At 39.0% G+C, this 22,176-nt stretch overlaps 1 protein-coding gene across 1 annotated transcript in view; it reads left to right on the top strand.

The window, feature by feature from the left end:
• LOC125454191 (collagen alpha-1(II) chain-like) overlaps positions 1–22,176 on the top strand; it is a 163,823-nt gene that overhangs the window by 53,896 nt on the left and 87,751 nt on the right. Inside the window, exons 5-13 of the mRNA XM_048534698.2 lie at positions 2,798–2,875; positions 2,997–3,041; positions 4,538–4,591; positions 11,555–11,608; positions 14,254–14,307; positions 16,976–17,029; positions 19,940–19,993; positions 20,356–20,400; positions 21,701–21,754. Coding sequence (XP_048390655.1) covers positions 2,798–2,875; positions 2,997–3,041; positions 4,538–4,591; positions 11,555–11,608; positions 14,254–14,307; positions 16,976–17,029; positions 19,940–19,993; positions 20,356–20,400; positions 21,701–21,754 — 492 coding nt within the window. The remainder of the gene's footprint in view (positions 1–2,797; positions 2,876–2,996; positions 3,042–4,537; positions 4,592–11,554; positions 11,609–14,253; positions 14,308–16,975; positions 17,030–19,939; positions 19,994–20,355; positions 20,401–21,700; positions 21,755–22,176) is intronic.

The following is a 22,176-nucleotide window of genomic DNA, read 5'->3' as shown; positions in this document are numbered from 1 at the left end:
TGCATCAAGATGATGCCCTGGCACAGATCCCTATGACCCATTACTTATTAGATGCTGTCAAACAGAAAATGACTCATTTCTGCCTCCTCTCTGTTTCTTGTTAGCTGGCCAATATGATGGAACAATACTTATCCCAGCACGACAAATGAAGCTGAGACCCCAAGGGAATGGGAAGGGTGGAGATTGGGGGCTCCAGAGAACAGTTGTTAATCAAAATCCATTAATCTCAATTGAAGTGAGTCCAAGGTTTGGACCAGTGTCCCTGGACATACCAGAAGGAATTTGCAATGTTTCACACGCCTCCGAGCCAATTGACTGCTGATCGGATCCAAGAGGCTGACAGGTGTTCTTTGTCTTCCAGATGAACATCATCTTAAAGTAGACGCAAGTGTGAGTCCAACTCAGCCTCAGCTGAGCAGAGTTGTAGCCCACCCTTAAGTACAGTTTTAAAGATTAAATAGAGGAAGTGGCATCCCCAGAGCCCCAGGATATTCTATACAATGGGAAGAAAGATAAGAAGACAAAGGATTCATTCTTTTAGGATTTGGACACTGAAGATAAACAAACAAAAGCAAAAGAAGCAGAGATGACAGAAAAGCGGGAAAAAACTGTGATAAGAAACAAGAATGGATCAAGAAAAGAAATTGAAGATGTCTGAAGTCAATAATAGAATTAAATTACTGACAGTGAAATGACTTAACTTGGAACCTAGTAAGATAAGAACTGTAGTAGAGATGAAGTGACCAACATATATGAAAGGAAGGCAATAATTTGTTGGATTCATGAATCCTCACGGAGGGTTCTTATCTAGTTTGTCATCAGAATATGAATATCTGTGTAAATTTACCTCTCAGGATATGTAGTGAAATTGGAGTAAACAATAAGTAACTCAAATAAAACAAATCTAGCAAGAAGAATTCGTCATGTTCTGGAAGTCACCAACATAACAGAGACATTGAATCTGAAAGACAACTGTCTTGCTCTGATCAAGGACTCACTGTGGAGTGACATTTCCCTGGGAAGGAGCATTATCTGAGTAATGAGCACAGACCTCCTAAACCGATAACAACTCGCATGTACATCATTACAAGACCTTTAGACAATTATTGTAGCGGTTGTGGATGAAATGCATGTGGAAAAAATGGAATAGAATTGAAATATCAGTTTTATCTAGTGTTTTTGTTGCTGAGCATGCATCTGTGTAACTTGTAACTGTGAACGATGGTGAACGTAAAGAGGGATGTTTGGAGAAATGCATTAGTACTTGGTATACTTGCTGGATAGCTGTAGTTAAGCAACTTCTTCTGGCTTTCATTTTAGTTTGTAGAAATCAATAAAAACATTATTTCAAACATTCTGTCATAACTAAATAGCTCGTGGAGGTAGTAAAATGCGGGTGTTGCATTAAATGTGTAGGAGTGTAACTCAAAAGGCCAGATAGCATCTTAATTGCTTAAGGTTATTGATGGGTGAATCATTGGGGTGTGGTGTTTTGAGGAGTGTGAGAGGTCAGTGGTACAGTTGTTGGTATGGCATTTAAAGATACAGTCACTGAATTTGACTATTTGAATGACACATTGAACTTTTCCAGTCCTGTAATTAGATTCCCAGGACTAAACCCTTCCGATAGGGTTAAACGCCTTGGCTACTTGTTCACACTGCCGTTGCCATGTCTTTCTATAGGGACAACCACTCAGTAATGTATTTAGTGCTGAGTTATACATCACAGGCATGGAAATGAGTGCACAGCATAAAGTTTGCATGTTGCCTGAATCATTTCAGTTGGGCATGGGATAATCATATATTGCGATGCCATGCTTACTTCAGACCTTAGGTATCTGAAAATTCACAAGGAAAAACAAACTGTTTCATTACAATCATTAGGAAAAGTTTTGAAGAGGAAAGCGTTAATGGAAATGCAATGCTGTGTTGGTTTCAATTTAAGTTAAAATGTGTAAAAGAATGGTGAAGTGTGCAACTAGGAAAAGCCATTCAATTTGTCCAATTCATGGACCTTGTCTAATCTGTTTTATCATGAACTCTGTCAAACGTCACTTCTGAAGAAACTTTTGAAATGTTTCTCATGGTACCATAATGATGAAGTGTGCACATTTCTGGAATATCTGTCTTGTCTGACATTGCACCTGCTAGAATAATTACCTTTTTTGGTGATAAATTTCCACTGTGCCTTAGGAACCATAATATCCTGCAGACCATTAATCGACTTTAAATGTTCTTCTATGACCCATCATCTCAAATAACTTAGTGTAATTAATTACTCGAGATTATCGACTTTTGCATTCTTCAAATCTGTGGTCATGACGTTGAGCATTTTTCTAATACAATTCAAATTAAAGATTTGTGTTGATGATTTAATGTATTCAACAATTCTGTACAATGCACATTGCTGCAACTAGGTTAGAGATGGTCTCCCTGTCAGGTGTTTTTCAATAGATAGGGCTTTTTTTTTTACTTAGTCGACGTTTTATTGTATATAGAAAAGAATCAGAATGCGCTGCTTCAAAAGAGCTGTTATCTTCATTTAGCTAAAATCATATACAGCACATCAAAATACACAAACAGTGTCAACATGACAGTGCCCTCTTAGTGTTCTTCTCTCTTGCCGAGTGAAAAAACAAATATTTGTAGAAAGAATTTTGATAACATAATTCACCCTTTAACTAAACATATAATTGTACCTAATTTTATAGTTTTATTTACTTTTGTTCGCAAATGCTAAATAAAGTTTGAATTTTGCGATCCAGGAACCATCCAATTTTTTGTTCTATTTTTGTAGGGTGATGCCAGCTATGGAGGGGGCTGGAGTGGCAAAGAAGTATATTACGGTCCTCGTCCAGACATACCTTGCACTCAGGTATCATGATCCTGCTTTGATGCTTACACACCTAGGTTATGCACAAATAAGAAGAATCAACAAAACTATTTACCTTTAATTTTAATACAACCTCACTTTTTATAATTCTGTAATATTCTAGTGCCCTCCAGGACTTCGTGGACCACCTGGCCCGATTGGACGACCTGTAAGTATACGCTTACGTTTATTACTTGTTTCTCTTTTCACGTTTGCATGTTTTCTCTGCAAGCTAAAAATCACAATAATTAAAAAGAAATGTTTCAGTGGATTGTGTGGATAGAATTAAGGATATTGTCAAACTACCCATAAGTCATTGTACAAATATTCCCGAAACTTGCACAAGTAACAAGCAGAAAGTGAAGTGTAAAGTAGAGAATAAATTCCTTTACCTATTTAAAATGGTTTTTACTGTATCCAAATTATTAACAGCAGTAAGGAGATGGGGAAGAAAGACTGAAACTTAATTTCTCGGTATTCATCAGTATTTGAAAGTCTTGTTCGGATTTGGAATTGGTGCTTGAAAGGAAAAGAAATTCGGAAACTTTGAAATTAGTTGTGTAGGCTTTCACTTTTCATAGCTGCACTAGAATAGACTTAATGCTATTATGAAGTTCCATTTATAAGTCAGAGCTGTGTAGCTTACTTTGTTCTTGGCAAATGCAAAAGGTGATCAATACCATAAATACTAGATCACCGATTTATAGATTTTTGATAGAAATTCCAGACTTCTGGCAACAAATGGCTGGAATCAGATCAAGTATGTCCTCTCTGTTCACAGTGTTACTAAATAGCACAACTTGCTGTTCACATGTTTCACCTTCTGGAAAGTATGAATACATTCTTTGTGATTTATTAAACATTAAAAATGGCAGTTGTAATGTATGATCACAAATAATACACACAGTAAAAGCAATAGATTATAGATAATGATAAACTATAAAGCCAACAGAAAATATTGACAACAGAGAAACTGACATTCAACTCAAAATATGTCAGTGCTCCAAAAATACTTTGTTTGGTTTCTCTTCACCAAAACAATAAAAATGTCCTTGTATTCCTTTCTCTCTCACTTAATTATCAAGCCTCTCATTGAAGGCATTTATGTTTTTCATCTCAAATACTACTTGTCATAGCAGATTTCACATTCCAACCACACTTAATTTTTGACAAACCTCCTTAAAAAACACAATTGTTTCATTTAATAAAAGCTTAACAATGATAAACTTTGCAAATATTATAAGCTATGTGAAGAAGAAAATGTATCTATATCTTTTGTCTGCAGCAAAAAAATTATTCCTTACTGTGCATGATCATTACAAATGTTCTTATCTTTAAATGTTTTGCAAAAACCCTTTCAATTTAATGGAGGTTTTGATAGGCAGTTATAGTTCTGGTGCTTGAAAATATATTGACAATGATTGTTAGAAAAGCAACTTTCAGATGATGCTATCAAATCAAATTTTTTCTGCATTGTCTAAAATATAATTCATGTTCCAATTTGTATATGCTTTTGGGTGTGTATCTAATTTATCAAAGAAATAGTTATAATCATTTAGCTGCACTATAAAACGTGACGTAAGTGACATTGGACAGATAATTTAATCAGAAAAGTTACTAATCTTTTATGTTTTTGTAATAGTTACATATTTTATTCGCTCCTAGGGCTCCCAAGGTTTCCCGGGTGCAATAGGTGAGACTGGACTACCAGGCTCCAGAGTGAGTATCTTAAATAAGATGTACAATTAGTAGACTTGGTATTGTTAAAATGAAATTTGATGTTGAGACATCTGGAGTCTCATCAGCCAGCCGGAGAGCCACCAAGATCTCAGGGGTGCAAGTTCCACCCAACCGATCAGTGCCCAGCAGCTCTTGCATTCAACAGTGTCATCAAGAAGGCTGTGGATGATGGCAGAAGAATGGCCCTTAAAATCCTAGGAACATGAGTAATGGAGGACTAAGGTAAGTGATGTTGTAGCGAGGATGTTTATTGTGTTGCCGAGAAAGGGGCGTGGGGCAAGGTAAAGAGGAATTAGAATCAAGGACAGAGATGTAACTTGCTCAATGGGTACTGTCTGGTCCCTTGAGTAGGCACTGATGGTTTTCAATTGTTGGACATAATACCACTGCCCAGAGATGGAAAGCTGACTGTATACATGCAGGTTGACCTGTCAGGCATTCACCATGACGATCGGCTTGTTTATCCCAGTGGTAATAGGCTGACGCTCATAAACAGGTACACAATTTTTATCAGTTGGTGCCAGGTTAAGAATCTAGGCTGTGGTATGATACAGGGATCAGTGCTGGCAGCTCACTGTTTTCCTTGTCTACAAATGACTTGGATAAACAGATTGAAGGTATGATTGCCAAAATTGTTGTTGTTGCAAAGATGGGTGGGAAAATACATTGTGAAGATGTAAGGATGCTGCAAAAAGGGACAGAGCAATTAAGTAAGTAGGCAAAGATTTGACAAATGGTGTCTAATGTGGGAATATGTGAAATTGTCCATTTTAGTAGGAAGACTAAAAAAAGACACTCATTGCAGAGAAGAATTGCAGAGCTTTGAGATGCAGAAAGATCTAGGTGTCTCAGGATTGAATCACAGTGAGTCAGTATGCAGATATGGCAAACAACCAGGAAAGCAAATAGAATGTTATCATTTATAATACATTTATAATACATAATATAATATACTATATACTCTACATTGGGGAAACCAAGTGGAGGCTTGGGGACCGCTTTGCAGAACACCTCCGCTTGGCTCGCAATAAACAACTGCACCTCCCAGTCGCGAACCATTTTAACTCCCCCTCCCATTCCTCAGACGACATGTCCATCATGGGCCTCCTGCAGTGCCACAATGTTGCCACCCGAAGGTTGCAGGAGCAGCAACTCATATTCCGCTTGGGAACCCTGCAGCCCAATGGTATCAATGTGGACTTCACAAGCTTCCAAATCTCCCCTTCCCCCACTGCATCCCAAAACCAGCCCAGCTCTTTCCCTCCCCCCACTGCATCACAAAACCAGCCTAGCTCTTCCCCTCCCCCCACTGCATCCCAAAACCAGCCCAGCCTGTCTCCGCTTCCTTAACCTGTTCTTCCTCTCACCCATCCCTTCCTCCCACCTCAAGCCGCACCTCCATTTCCTACCTACTACCTCATCCCGCCTCCTTGACCTGTCCGTCTTCCCTGGACTGACCTATCCCCTCCCTACCTCCCCACCTACACTGTCCTCTCCACCTATCTTGTTTTTTCTCCATCTTCGGCCCGCCTCCCCCTCTCTCCCTATTTATTTCAGAACCCTCTCCCCATCCCCCTCTCTGATGAAGGATCTAGGCCCGAAACGTCAGCTTTTGTGCTCCTGAGATGCTGCTTGGCCTGCTGTGTTCATCCAGCTTCACACTTTGTTATCTTGGATTCTCCAGCATCTGTAGTTCCCATTATCACAGAATGTTATCATTTGTTGTCCAGGGAATTAAACTGTAAAGTTATATTTCAGTTATACAGGGCATTGGTGAGACTGCATCAATAGTACTGTGTACAGTATTGGTCTGCTTATTTCACAAAAAAAACGGTGCAAAGGCATTAGAAATAGTCCAGAGAACATTTAGCTGAATAAAGCCTAAAATAAATGGGTTGCCCGATACGAAAGATCGGACAGGTTAGGTGTATGTCTTGTTGGAATTTAGAGGAATAAGTGGTAACTTGATTGAAAACGAAATAAGTTCCTGAGGTGCGATGACAGGGTGGATGTAAAGAGGGTGATTTTTCTTGTGGGAAAGTCTTGAGCTAGGAATTCTAAAATTTAAAAATAAGGGGTCGACCAGTTACAGCGGTGAAGAAGCATTATTATTCTCAGAGAATGTCTGAGTCTTCGGAACCCTCATCCTGGGTTTCTGAAAAAGTGATGGAAGCAGAGCCCTTGAATGCTTTAAGATTGAGGTGGAAGGTTATCGGGGATAAGTGGGAATGTGGATTTGAAAATTAAACAAGCCATGATCTTATTAACTGGCAGAGCAGGCTTGATCAGTTAAATAACTTGCTCCTTGTTCATAAGCTTGGGTGGGCTTCCCATTCATAACTTGATTTGAGCAAACATTGAAGTGTTTGTGTACCATCAACCTGCCTAATAAAGTGCATGGAAAGCAGGAACAGGAATAGGCCAGTTGGCCTTTGGGCTAGCTCTACCATTCAATATGATCATGGCTTATCATCCTACTCAGTACCCTCATTCTGCTTTTGCCCACAACCTTAGACCCCTTTAGCCTAAGAACTATATCTATTCCTTCTTGAAAACATTCAGTGTTTTGGACTCAACTGTTTTCTGTGGCAAAGACTTCCACAGGCTCATCATTCTCTGGATGAAGACATTTCTCCTCATTTCAGCCCTTAATGACATACTCTGCATCCTTAGACTGTGAACCTGGCTCTGTACTTCCTGGTCATTGGAAACATACTTCATGCATTTACTCTCTTAGAATTTTATAGGTTTCTATGGGATTCCCACCCTCTCAATTTTCTGAATTCCAGTTAATATAGTCCTAACTGATCCAATTTTAATCCTATGTGACTCTATGACTATGCAGGAATTTGGCATGCAGTGTTCTTCTTTGCATTTCACTCAAAATGCACATAGTTAACAAACAACATTACCACAGGAAGTGATGCAAGGCAATGTTGGATAGCATGTGCATGTTTTGTTGTCCTGTAACAATGTATATAGTCTGATTGACATTAATAAAGAATCCAAGCCATTCATCGATATGTGATTGATGTGTTTGTGCAGGTGACCAATGACATTACAAAGCCCTTTCACCATAGCTGCAACCTCAGCAATAGTAACCAAAAGCAATGGCACTGTGGAGGCTGCATGTCTGCCTGCCAGCCATCACTCTGAAAGAACCTGCAGGTATTTGGAGGCAGCTGCCTCTTCAATGATAATAATTGATTCCCCTTTGCAAAATACTTTCCTGAGTCCACCTCTTGTCATTGGCCCTGGCAACATGTTGCTGTATTCTACAGAGGAGACAGTCTGTGGTAGCTCCCACCAAAATGTTAACTTGTGCCTACCATCTGTCTGCAGCTACCATTCATAAACAAATATCTTCATGAAGCTTTTGCAGTTAATCCTTCTCACCATTTGCCAAAACCCCTTGTGCATTAGCAGCAAATTCCAAGTCAATACACTATATCCCCAAGTCCAAGTTATTAACATATGCTGAAAATAGAAATGAAACCAGACTGATCCTTCACTTTTGCCGTTCTAATTTGAGTGATATTTCAAATTTGCAATTGTGGCAGTATAAGTAAAAAGATCATATCTGATGATCTTCAAGTTGGCAGGAAAATTAGCTTTTACAAGCATTAGAAAAATATCCAGTAAATGAGTATAATAAAAATAAATACTTTTAAATTGTGTACTTAAGGACTGATATTACAAAATTGCACTTTCAGTTGGTCTCTCAACTGCAGTAAGTATATTGAGATATCACAGATGCCTTTCCTGCGATTTTCAATTAGTTTAAAACGGATGGAATTTTATGATGCTAATTTCCTAATATGGTGCCCCAGGAGGTGAGAATCCAACCAAGTCATCACCATTTTATCAAATCAGTCCTGTTAGGACCTGACCAGATGTATCCCAAAACTTGTGGGAAGCTAGGAAGGAGATTGCTGGGAACCACGCTGAGACAGTTGTGCCCTTGATAGCCACGGGTAGGGTGCCAGAAGATTGGAGGTTGGCTAACGTGATGCCGTTATTTGAGAAAGATGGTAAGGAAAAACAAGGGAACTGCAGATCTGTGAGCCTGGCATTACTGGTGGGTAAGTTGTTGGAGGAGATTCTGAGGGGCAAGATTTACATGTATTTAGAAAGGCAAGGACTGACTAGGGATAGCCAACATTGGTTTATGTCTTGAAAATCATATCTCACTAACTTAATTGAGACTTTTGAAGAAATGACAGAGAAGTTTGATGAAGGCAGAGAGATGGACATTGTATATGTAGACTTCAGCAAGGCATTCAACAAGGTTCTGCGTGGTAGACTGGTGAGTAAGGTTAGACCACATGGAACCAGGGGAAACCTAGCCATTTGGATATAAAATTGGTTAAAGGTGGAAGACAGAGGGTGGTGGTGGAGGGTTGTTTTTCAGACTGGACGCCTGCTACCAGTGGTGTACCATGAACGTTGGGGCTGGGTCCACAGCATTTTTCATTTATGTACATGATTTGGAAATGAATATAGGAAGCATGGTAAGTAAGCTTACAGATGACACCAAAATTGCCGGTGCAGTGGACAGCGAACAAAGTTACCTCAGAGTACAATGGGAGCTTGATCAAATGGGAAAATGGGCCAAGGAATGGCAGATGGGATTTAATTTAAATAATGTGAGGTGCTGCATTTCGGCAAGGCAAACCAGGACAGGACTTATGCACTTAATAATCAGGCCCTGGGAAGAGTTACTGAACAAAGAGTCTTTGGGATGCACGTTCAGAGTTCCTTGAAAGTGGAGTCACAGATGGATAAGATAGTGAAGGAGACATTTGGTCGTTTTTCTTAATTGGCCAATGCACTGAGTATACATGTTAGGATGTCATGTTGTTGCTGTACAGGACATTGGGTAGGCCACTTTTGTAATACTGTGTTCATTTTTAGTCTCCCTGCTGTACAAAAGATGTTGTGAAACTTAAAAGGGTTCAAGGAAGATTTACAAGGATGTTGTCAGGATTGGACGGGTTGAGCTATCAGGAAAGGTTGAAAAGCCTAGGGCTATTTTCCCTGGAGAATCAGAGCTGAGGGGTGACTTAATAGTAGTTTATAAAATCATGAGGGACATGGATAGGGTGAACAACTGAGATCTCTTTTCTAGGGTAGGATGAGTCCAAAACTAGAGGGCATAGGTTTAAGATGAGAGGGGAAAGGTTTAAAAGGGACCGGAGGGGCAAGGTTTTTACCCTGAGGGTGGTATGTGTATGGAATGTGCTGTCAGACGATGTGGTAAAATTATAACATTTAAAAGGCATCTGGATGAGTACATAAATAGGAATGGTTTACAGAAATAGAGGCCAAATGCTTGCAAATGGGACTAGATTGGTTTGGGATATCCGGAAGAGTTGGACTGAAGGGTCTGTTTCCATTCTGTGTATCTCTATGTCTCTATCAAGGATCCACATAATAATAATATTATTATTATTATTATTATTATTATTATTAATAATAATAATTAATAATTGAACACTTTTATGTTTTCTATTGTTATATTCATTTTTGAACAAAATATTATCTAAGTGCAAAAATATTACTCCACAGATTGTGAACTCCTGTTACATCACTAGTCATGATCACCAAGACATGTTCAAATTATATTTTACTGCTTTTAAATCTAGATTTTCACACAATATTTAATACAAATGTAGTAATTCATGAGAATCAATTTTTTCACATGGTGCTCATATTGCTGTTTTTGTCACCAGTACAGAGGTGTGGATCATACCAAAAGTTTCTTCATACCAATCACCCATAATAAGTACCATCCTGCTTGGAACACAATTGTCTCCAACATTTTTTGAACGTAATTTATAGCATGGACTACCTTTGACAACGTGCTATGACTCACTTGGGCAAAATACTGGAAATAAAGTCATGCTATTCCCAGAATCATTACAAAAGTTAAAGATTTTTAAAAGTACACAAAGTTTCCCAATTCACCTGGTTTTCAAACCAAGGCTGATAGAAAGCACAGACCAGGTTTCTGTACTTAAAGAAGAACAAATATTTGTTACAAATAATTAGAATCTAGCTACACATAACAGAGTTAAACAATCGGCATATAATACTATTAATTAAAACTCCAATCTCTTAATATACTTGCCCTTGCACACACAAACAGACAAACATACAGGGTAAAAATAGATTATGGACAAGGTGCAAACACTTCAAAGACACTTCAGTAGACTTTGTTTCCAGATTCTGTTGTTGAGATGATCTTTATGGCTTTTCTGCTGGGCAGCACTTTGCTTCAATCATCTGTCTCCACTGGTTGATGAGAGACACAAAGTGGTTCATTGACTTATGAAAGGTCTCTGACTTATTAGTTCAAGGTCATGACATATAATGACTGTTGCAGGTAAGTTATTTGGCTTTTGATAGGTTTAGAATGAGTTTTGACTGCAGAGAACAAAGATAGCATTCCTGAGCTGGGGAAGATCTGAAATCGTCTCTCTCTCTTTCTCTCTCTCTCTCTCTCTCTCTCTCTCTCTTTCTCTCTCTCTCTCTGAACTTCTTCCCAGCTCCAAACTGCTCACTACCTGAGAACCAATCACATGATTGTTGGCAGACAAAAAGACCCGTTTTATCTATTTCACTCGTCCAAAGACCAATCAACTTGTTGCCAACAAAAGCTGCTTCAGTACTCTCTTAGTTCCAATCTGTCTGCAACTCTGCAATTACTGCTTGTTCAAACAATTAGTTACATGATCCCTAGAATGGAAATCAGGATACTTGCTTTCAAAACTGTAGTCATTCTTTCAAAGATTTTTTTTGAACAACTGTTTCTCAGTTTAGTCTCCAGGTATTAAAAAAAATGAAATGAAAAGACACAGTTCTAACACAGATTTATGAGTGTGGATTAAAAATTTGCTGATTGACCTCGATAAAAGCATTAATGACATCTTTCCATTCCAGGGTTCACCAGGTCCGCCTGGCAGAGTGGGTCCATCTGGGCCACCTGGAAAAGATGTAAGTAGTTTCTCTTCTAGTACTCACCAAGCATTTTAAATTCCCTTTAGCGACTTTTATTTCTCCTGGATGAACCAGACCTGAACTCAAAGCAGCAGAGCTAGCCAAATTGAGATACTGGTAAATTAACTTGCCTGTTTCAGTTTGTTTTGTGTTCCTGCTTTGTTGAGCAAACATACATACAGGAAGATATCAACAGTTATTTAATCAATATATGGTGATAATTGCAGTCAAGTTTACCACTGTGTGATATCATGTTTCGCTCACATCTAACATAACAGTTTGATGAATTGTGTAGGAAATGAAGCCACAGTTTTGTTACCAGCAAGAATAAGCATTAATGAAAATTACCAAAAATATTATTTCATTTTCATGGAAAAACTGATAAAATTGACAACATTGTTCCTAAGATTTTCATTAAAAATATTTTGCGAATCCACATACTAAAAATGAAACTTGATCAATGCCTATAAATTGTAGCCATAAGATTTATTGAAATCTTCACTAAAATTTAAAATATCACATTCTAAACATGACTGATTGATCCTTACTTCTTTTGATACTTGCAAATGGGTGAGTTATCAGTGAATTGTAATAGGATATCCATCAACTTTACACAAGCTCTAGATTAGGCATAGCCCAATAGTTCTTTTCAGGGCTCTTTCATTAGGTGAAATAACATTGAGGTGTTGGGGCTCTTAACTGCCAGCTAGTGGGCTCTCAAGTGACTCATGCAGCCTCTTTACAGGAAGGCCTGTTGATCTACAAGCCATTCAGGATGTTACCAGGTCATTGCTTGGCCCTCCTTAAAATTGGGGCAGCTCCAACAACACTCAAGAAGCTTGACACTATCCAGGACAAACCAGCCCACTCGATTGGTGTCTCCACCGCTGACGCTCAGTAGCAGCAATGCATACTGTCTACAAGATGCACTGCAGAAATTCACCAAAGGTCCTTAGACAGTAGCTTCCAAACCCACATCCAATTCTATCAAGAAGGAAAACGGCAACAGATACATGGAAACACCACCACTTTCAAACTCCCTTCCAAGCCATTCGCCATCCTGAATTGGAAGTATATGACTGTTCCTTCATTGTTGCTGGTTCAAAATCCTGGAATTTCCTTCCTAATGGCATTATGGGGCAACACAAAACATGTGGGCTGCTGTGGTTCAAGAAGGCAGCTTACCACCATCACCTGAAAAGCAATGAGGGGTAGGTAACCCCTCACATCCCATGTGAGAATAAAATAAAAAGTCTACACAGCTGGATGACTGCAGCATGGAATTGGTAGAGGATGGTGAGATTAACTATGTCAAAAGTTGCAGTTGAATGTGTTAAAACCCACACTGATTTTTCATTATTTTTATCCTATTATCAATCTTCAGTTGTTAGCTGGGTCAGCCTGTGCTGCAAAGTAAAGAACAAACTGAGAAAGCTTTATTTATGAGACCAGGCCCAGAAGTTAATTGCAGGCTAAGCCTTGATTAAAAGGTTCTAACAGACACAGTAACCCTGGGAACAGTGTTTACATAGGCAGCAGAAGTTGGCTAATAATGACATCAGTACCTGGGAATTAATTCCTGCCAGTCAGGAAGTGATACTTTGTCCAAGCAGGCAGCAATCGGTGAATGGCAATAGAGACCTCGCGAAGAGACGATCAGTCTATCAGGGTGGAACCAGAATTGAAGCTTTTCTTTGAGCTATGTTTTCTGTGAGATGATGCTGATTTGATACACCAGCTTCTGGAAAACTAAGGAATAGAATGCCGAGTTAGAAATATTGCTGCCTTTGCCAGGGGGATCCAAGAAGGTGGTCCTAATCAATGTCCCAGAAAAGCAACCAAGGAGTCCACATTTATGCCATGAGATAATGCATCTTGAAAGCTGTTTAAGTCATCTGGTCAATTTTGCTACTTTCTTTGTTTTTAGTCCCCTAATGGTGTTTGTTTGTCAATCTGTCTCTTGTGTGAATGGGGCTGAAAACAATGCTTCAGGCTTAAAGCACAGACATTAATATACTCACGGTCTTGTTTAATTTTTTTCTCTGCTAAAGTTATTGTGTATTTAATAAGTAATTAAGTCTTTTTTTGAGATACAAAACCAACATATACAAATGAATTATTTACAAAGTCTTCACATTCACTAAGGTTGGCTATTCAAAAGCCCACTTAGGAACCATTGCAGTGGTTAGCTGGGTGTCCTTGCTTTAACTTCACTGTGTTGCAACTGCAGAGATATAATTTTTTTTTGGTTCAGCTGTCTGTCTCTGTGTCATAATAAAAGGAGAAGGGTGAAGAGGCATTGTTTATCCATGTCACAGTTGCATCGGATATAATTTGTGACATTAATCACCTTAGCTAAAATTGGAATCTGATTGTGGGGAAGGATTCAAGCAGAAAGTTCCATCTAAAATGGAATTGGGATTTGGGGTGGAAGGGTTAGTGGTGGAGTGACTATACACTCAAGAGCTTTGAAGAGGAAGAGCAGTTTGCAAACAAGGTGGAGAAGAGCATGGACTTTTTCGAGGATCTGATTAAACATGGGGAATTGAGCAGTTTTTTTTTACATTGCTATCACGTCATTTCACTGCTGTCTTCATAGTGTATGCATTAGCAGCTACTGATTTTACAATGTTCATTGTTAGGGTGAACCTGGCAAACCAGGAAGAATTGGTGAACGTGGAATACCCGGTTTTCCGGTAAGTAAAGTTTAAGCTGAAAATAAAGATAACGTCTTCATCTGCTATTGAGCAATCACTTCCATACAGTAATAGAATTTCAATATACTTAGCAGCGGACCTTATAAGTATGGAGTGAACAGAAGACTGGCTGTGTTATTTCTTTAAGGTTAGATAGGTATTAGACAAATTTAGGATCTCATCATTGTGTTTAAAAGGGCTTCAAACTACATCCATCTCGACGAGATGTAGTGGGACTACAGATCTTTTGCTTAAATCTGTTAGCTAAAGGATTGCTTAATTCTGCCTTTAGGTTGACATTTCTTGGCATTCAAAGATACTGTGGCTAGCCTGACAAGTCCTTCTACAATACTATCTCAATCTGCACAACACTGGTTACAGGTCCACAAATCAATCCACTAACAGGTCACATCTCCCCATAGAACTATGATCTGGTGTTGCTTTCCAAATTTGATGTTATCAAGGAATGAGAGATGTGATGGCCATTGTGGTTCCAGATCACAATAATAGATGATTCTGCTATTCACTATGATTTACAATGCCACAGGATGTCCAGTTTAGGCTGCCAGATATGTTCTTAGTCTTTCCCATCTAGAACAATAGTAATATTGCACTGCATAATGAAAGATTCTTGATATTGAAGTGGTGAATTGGTCATCTCAAAGACAGGGCTGTAGTCACTAAACAATTCTGCTAACACAATTGTAGATAGCAAAATCTAACATAATTTGTAGGCCCTGAAGCCCTGTAGGTAATGTCCTCACTTCAGTTAACATGATACAGTCTGGTAATTATGTTTTTGTAAGGGATCTATCAACTCAATCAGTAAGTTGTACAATGAGATGCAAATTGTGGTCCACACTGAAAATGTCCTGAGTTATTTCTTCAAGTCTGTACTTGAAGTTCTTTGGTGGAGGAGTTGTGATCAGCTGAGGAAAGGCAGAATGTATTAGTCATGCTCCGTTGGACTTGTTGATGTGAAAAATGAGAGAATAGATGATATCAATGTGAAGAACTCCCTTGACCAAAATCTTTGCGCATGTGCCATGGTAGGTTATTCCCGCAAATGGAACAAGTCACATTGTTTTTTGGGATGTTGGTCGAGTGTACAAATCTGCTCTTATGTCAGGTTACTACGTAACTAGTTTTGCGGCACCTGTGTCTACTTCAGCACCAGCTCCCAAATGTTATTCAGTGAGTTACTTGAATAGTGGTCAGGCTGAGTTTGCTGGGAGCTCTATTCAATTCTCAACTTCAAAAATATTGTAAACACAAGTGTTTAATGACTTCCTGAGCCAATTTATTATCCATAATCACATAGTGTAGGATAGATCTGATGGCCAGAGCTTGTTGAATTCAGTTTCAAACCTCTTTTAATAAGATTTCAACTCGTGATTTCTACATTCCTAATCCAGTACCATAACTACAAGGCCATCATACTAAAACTGCACCAGTCACAGCATTATGGAGCCTATGAATCCTAAACAGTTCACTTTTGCATCATAATAATTTTTATTATGTGAATGATGTGAACAGGATTGAAACCTTTTGATTGGTCTCAGAAGCAAACAGTGAGTAGAAGTTTAAACAGAGGCAATTGAGAGCTAATTTGTGTCCACCCTGTCTTCGGGAAGATGAAGAGCTCACCAGGTAATATGCCATCACTCACTGAAAGACAGAATGGGTATGAGCCAGATCTCAATATCATTCCACCAGATGGAAATGTTGAAACTCAGGCCATTTATCTGTCTCATTGACCACTGAGTAAAGGTTGCCATATATTGTGGATGGATAAATGTACACACTAATATTTAAGCTCTAACTGATGTATTTGTTAATCTATATTTAATGTTCCATCATTAGCTAAATCATGTAAATATATTGTCGATGGACAAAATAAACTATACGGGACAGCATGTAACTTGCATTTTGAGATATTCTACAATCAATGTACATATCAAGTCGGCAACTGTGTCAACCTAATGATCTCCTGAGAGAACAAAAGTGTGGAGCTGGATGAACACAGCAGGCCAAGCAGCATCGCAGGAGCACAAAAGCTGACGTTTCGGGCCTAGACCCTTCATCAGAGAGGGGAATGGGGAGAGGGAACTGGAATAAATAGGGAGAGAGGGGGAGTTGGACCAAAGATGGAGAGAAAAGAAGATAGGTGGAGAGGAGAGTACAGAAAGGAGGTAGGGAGGGGATAGGTCAGTCCAGGGAAGATGGACAGGTCAAGGAGGCAGGATGAGGTGGTAGGTAGGAAATGGAGGTGCGGCTTGAGGTGGGAAGAAGGGATGGGTGAGAGGAAGAACAGGTTAGGGAAGCAGAGACAGGCTGGGCTGGTTTTGTGATGCAGTGGGGGGAGGGGAAGAACTGGGCTGGTTTTGGGATGCAATAGCCTCCTGAGAGGCTTGGCAAAGGTGTGGGAACTATGAAGATGACTCTCCTGACCGATTGGAAGCGTATGATTACTATGATACCAATCTCCATTAGTAGGATCTGGGGGAAAAAAAAAACAGTTGTCAGGAGTACAGAATCAATTATGGACATAAATTCCTAATCCAGTACCATAACTATTGTGGATTGCTGGCTGTGTTGTCATCCATAGTACATTATCAATGGAAAAGTGCCTTTACTTGAAGACTTAATGTTATTTACTTCCTCATAGGGTTCTGGTGGCCAACCTGGTAGGCCTGGTCTGCCTGGAATGAAAGGTCACAGAGTAAGTGTCGATTTTTGTCCAGTTCAGTATTCCCAGAATATTTTCCAATGTGACTCATTTTAGCATCTGGAAATTAAATGAATCTAGCTAAAAATAATTAACCAACTTGGTAACATTAAATATACAATTATCAAAATTCACATGTAGTTATACATATGCTTTGTATAAATATGAAAGTTTGTTTTAAAGCACTTTGGAGAAAATAATAATTTTTACAAACTTGTTATAAATTTCTTTTTCCCTCGTGACAGAAAACTCAGTGAAGCTTCTTTACCCTCCCTGCCCATTGTTGCAAAAAATGTTGTAAGTGTTTCTTGTTCTCAGTTCAAGAACAAATTCAAGAACTGCTACTTCCCCACTGTTATCAGACTTTTGAGCGGACCTCTCAAATTATGATCTATGTCTCTCTGCACTTTCTGTGTGGCTGTAATATTGTATTCTGCATTGTGTTCTGCTACCCTAATGCACTTTGTATGGTATAATTTGCCTGGAGAGCACGTAAAGCAACACTTTTCACTGTATCTCAGCGGATATGACAACAATCAATCAATCATGCCCCTTATTCCAACAGCCCTCCAGCATATCCACACATACACACACTCATTCAGTTACTCACCCCTTTTCTCAAACCCCTTCCCTAATACACTCAGCAGTCTACACTCTGGTGCCCTGGTACCCCCAGTAAATACTCATCAGATTGTCTTTGTGACCTTGCCCAAACTCATTTCTCCCCTTCTCACCTCCTCTGATTTTGGCCCAGTTGTCAGTATCTGTGAAGTAGAGCTTCCAGTAATAATTAAATGCAAACTACTGTGGATGCTGGAAATTTGAAATAAACACAGAATACTTGAGAACTCAGCAAGTCTGGCAGCATCTGTTGTGACAATATTTTAAGTTAATATTTTGAGTCCAATGCAACTCTTCTTTGGAATACTTATTTATTTTAGAGCCATTGAGTTATATAAAATGGAAGCAGACCTTTCAGTCCACTCATCCACTAAACTGACCTAGTCCCATTTTCCAGCCTTTAGCACATATCTATCTAAATTCTTCCTATTCATGTATCCATTCAGATGCCTTTTAAATGTTGTTTTGAACCAGCCTCTGCCACTTCCTCTGGTAGCTTGTTCCATAACTCTGTGCGAAAATGTTGCCCATCAGTTCCCTTTTAAATCTTGCCCCTCTCATCATAAAACAATGCCCTTTAGCTTTGGACCCTGTTACCCTTGGCAAAAGACCTTGGCTATTCCCCTGTCCAGGCATTTCTGATTGTATAAACTTCTGTAAGGTCATCTCTCAACCTCTGACACTTCAGTGAAAAAAAACCCCAACGTATTCACCCTCACCCTATATCTCAAACCCTCTAACCCTGGCAACCACCTCATATAATCTTTTTCCGAAACTTTTTGAATTTTACAACATCTTTCCTGTCATAATGAAACCAGAACTGAATGCAGTATTCCAGAAGTGGTCTCATGAATGACTTGTTCGGCTGCAACGTGATGTCCCAACTCATACTCAATGCATTGACCAATGAAGGCAATGGTGCCAAATGACTTCTTCACCACCCAGTCTACCAGCAAGTCCACTTTCAAGGAACAATGCACCTTTTATTAAAGAGGAGCCTCTATTTTTTGGTACTTTAATTTGATGGCTTCGAGTTTCTTCCTCACTCCAGGCACAGTTGGCCTCTGCTGTTTTTTTGCTGCTCTAAGTTGAATCACATACATTCTTGGTCTATATGAACTTGCCACTGGAAGCATTTTCTGAAGCTAAAGAGTACAATACATAGCTAAATGCAGCAAAACCTTGACAATATTCAGGTTTGGACTGGAAGTGACAAGTAATGTTCATGTTGCACAATTGCCAGGCAATAGCAGTTTCAATTAAGAGACAATTTAAGCATTGTGCCTTGACATTCAATAGTGTTATACTAATTACATCATCCATTATCAACATCCTGGGGTTACCATTGACCAGAAATTGAAACAAACTAGTCATAGACTACCAGAGTAAGTCAGATGCTAGGTTTATGTGGCAAGTAAGTCAGGTCCTGACTCCCAAAGCCCATCCATCATCCACCATCTACATGGCACAAGCCAAGAGAGCGATGGAATTTTCCCCATCTTCCTGCGTGCAGCTGCAACGACACTTAAGAAGCACTACTCAGGACAAAGCAGTTGGTTTGACTGGCACCACATTCACAAACATTTAGTCCACTACTGATGCTTAGCGTTAGCCTGTGCCATGTACAAGATGCACTGCGCAAATTCAACATGGCTTCTTCAAAAGCATCTTTTAATTCCACAACCATTTCCATCTAGAAGGACAAGAACACCAGATGAATGGAAATGCCGCCATCTGTGAATTCCCCTCCAAGCCACTCACCAAACCCCTTCCTTCATTGTCATTGGGATAAAGTCCTGGAATACCTCCCTCAGGGCATTGTGAGTCTACATACAGCATGTGGGCTGCAGTGGTTTAAGGCAGCTCACCCCCTCCTTCTCAAGGGAAACTAGAGATGGGCAGGAAATGCTGGCCCAGCCAGCGACACCCAAATCCCGTGTGTGAATTAAAACAAGAAAACTAAAACATTGCGTTCATGGTTCCCTTGCTGCTGGCAGTTTTGATCATGTGGATCCAGAACTAGGCAAGCAGGGCCTCAGTCATTTCCTTCCAACAGTCAGCAGAAAAGGGAAAAGGCAGACGACAGTTTATGACCACAACTTTAACTCCTGTGACTTCTATCTGAATTGGTGATCTATTGTTTGGAAACCCCTGGTGTTACTTTCTTTTAATTGCCTTCTTTTTTATAGGAAAATGTTAACATTAACTAATTATTCACAATATTTTAAAACACTAGTAATCAGAAGTGAGCACATTACTTTGTCTTATCCATATTTTTAATAGGGTTTCAATGGACATGATGGTACTAAAGGTGAGCCTGGTCTTCCGGGAGCTAAGGTAATTGTAGATAGATTCATGGATGTTTACAGCACACAAGGATACCATTAATCTAATGTGTCCATGCCAGTCAACAAACACCTGACAACACAAATCCCATTTTCTGAATCTTGGGCCTGCAGTCCCAGAGGCATGACAATGCATATGAATATCTAATTGTCTGTTTATATTTTTAATATATGTATTATTTTAAATCTTGATAAATATTTATTGCTGTATATTTGCCAATATTTTAGGGTAAGATTTTAATATTAAAGGTAATTGGATTTTTATGTGTTTGTTTTCAAAATGTTGTAACTAAGATCATCTGACCTGGGTGTCACTGCTACTATTTCTAATGCTTTCTATCTTATTCTAAACAGGGTGACGCTGGTCCTCCTGGGAACAATGGCTTACCTGGTCCAATGGTAAACAGTTTTACAAAATGATGAAGTTCTGATGGGCAGATGAGGTCTTAGTATTGCCACAGGTTTGGCCTTTCTTAATGGCGACCATCTGAAGTCTCTCTCCAATGGCAGGTTTCCCTGAGATTATGTTGATATTGGTCTGTACGTAGAGAGGCCAATAGGTATGTCCAAGCTGGAAATACATATTTGTGTTGTGCACCTTTGAATCTTTTCCTTCCTTTGTTACGACTAGGGAATACAGGGTACACCTATACAATGCCAATCATTAAAGTTGGAGTACTTCACTACCAAATATTATACATTGCACAACCATATGCATGCAGAGGATGCAGTCATGATTAAACAGATACTAAAATGATCAAATTAGCCTAAATCAAACTTTGTATACTTACCTAGTCAAAAATTAAAGACAATGTTAAAGACCAAGCCTTCATGCATCACCCATTTCACTAGTGTGCATAGTGAAAATGTATTTCAGAAGCTGATAATGGGTAATGGAACCATTAATTAAGGCATTTTGTGGATCCTTGTTTCATAAATGAGGCTATGTCTGTTTGACTGCAGCTCCCAGGATCATGTGGTGCATTGGTAGTGTCACTAACTCTGAACCTAAATTCCTTGTTCCATCTGCTCCAGACATATGTCATAAGATGTCTGAATAAATTGATTAAAAATATGTATTTAATAAAAAGATGTAGCAATTTGAGCAAGCATCCAGAACAAAGGTTTATTTGCCTAATTAGGTAGAAGATAAGTGCTAATTTTGCACAATGAGTCTTACTTTCAGAATTAACTAATGTTTTCAGTGTTAATCAAGACTGATTCTTCAAAAGTTTTTCAATAACCATTATGTTAAAGCTATTATAACTCCATTATTAATAAAAATAATTCCCTTATTGGATGGTCCCTGGAGATGGAATACTTAAAGGACTCCAGATTCAAAAGTGGATGTTTTGATCTTCTAATCATTAATTTAAAAATACAAAAAATGCCATTGCTACACGCTTAAACTCTTCCTAAACAGTTGTGAGCGCAGCTCCTCAGTAAGATGTCCAATTAGAGAATCACTCTTTACAGTTATCCTTGGAGCATTAAAAAAATAAAATAGACACTTCTTTTCAGTTGGCAACTTTCAAGTTGTTCCTTATATTTCATCCACAGGGTGACCAGCTCACTGTGCATGAACAGATGTATTGATTTTTGTAGTTGCAAATGTATGTTTATAAAGCAACAAATGATGTTGAAATGGTTTGTCATTTTATACAGTAAAATTGCTGTTTTTGTTCATCATATATCTCAGGGTCCCCGTGGTCTGCCTGGTGAGAGAGGGCACAATGGCTCCCCTGGAGCAGCAGTAAGTACAGTCATCCATTCCAATTGAGTAGATTGGGTTTACCAACAGATATCAATATTTTGCTCTAGGTAACATCATGAACAAATGAACCAGGAGTAGGAGTGTGCCATTCAATGCTTTGAGTCTAGCCCACGGTCCTTCAAAAAGATCATGGTTGATCCGATTTTAACCTTAAATTCACATTCTCGCCTATCCCTGATAACCTTTCACCACCTTGCCTTAACACCCATCCCATCAAGACTCAGAATCTTGTATGTTTCAATCAAGTTAGTTCCAACGGGTGCAAACCTAGTCTCTCCAACTTTTCTTTGCAGGACAATCTGCTAATTTGAGATAGTTATCTGGTAAACATTCTCTAAACTTCTTTCAACACATTTAGTTCCTTTTATTAAATGCGATGATAAATACTGTACACAGTATGC

Source organism: Stegostoma tigrinum, chromosome 7 (genome assembly GCF_030684315.1).
Source record: "Stegostoma tigrinum isolate sSteTig4 chromosome 7, sSteTig4.hap1, whole genome shotgun sequence".
NCBI lineage: Eukaryota > Metazoa > Chordata > Chondrichthyes > Orectolobiformes > Stegostomatidae > Stegostoma > Stegostoma tigrinum.
Note: the sequence above shows the minus strand (reverse complement) of the source record. Positions and strands in the feature narration are given on the sequence as shown.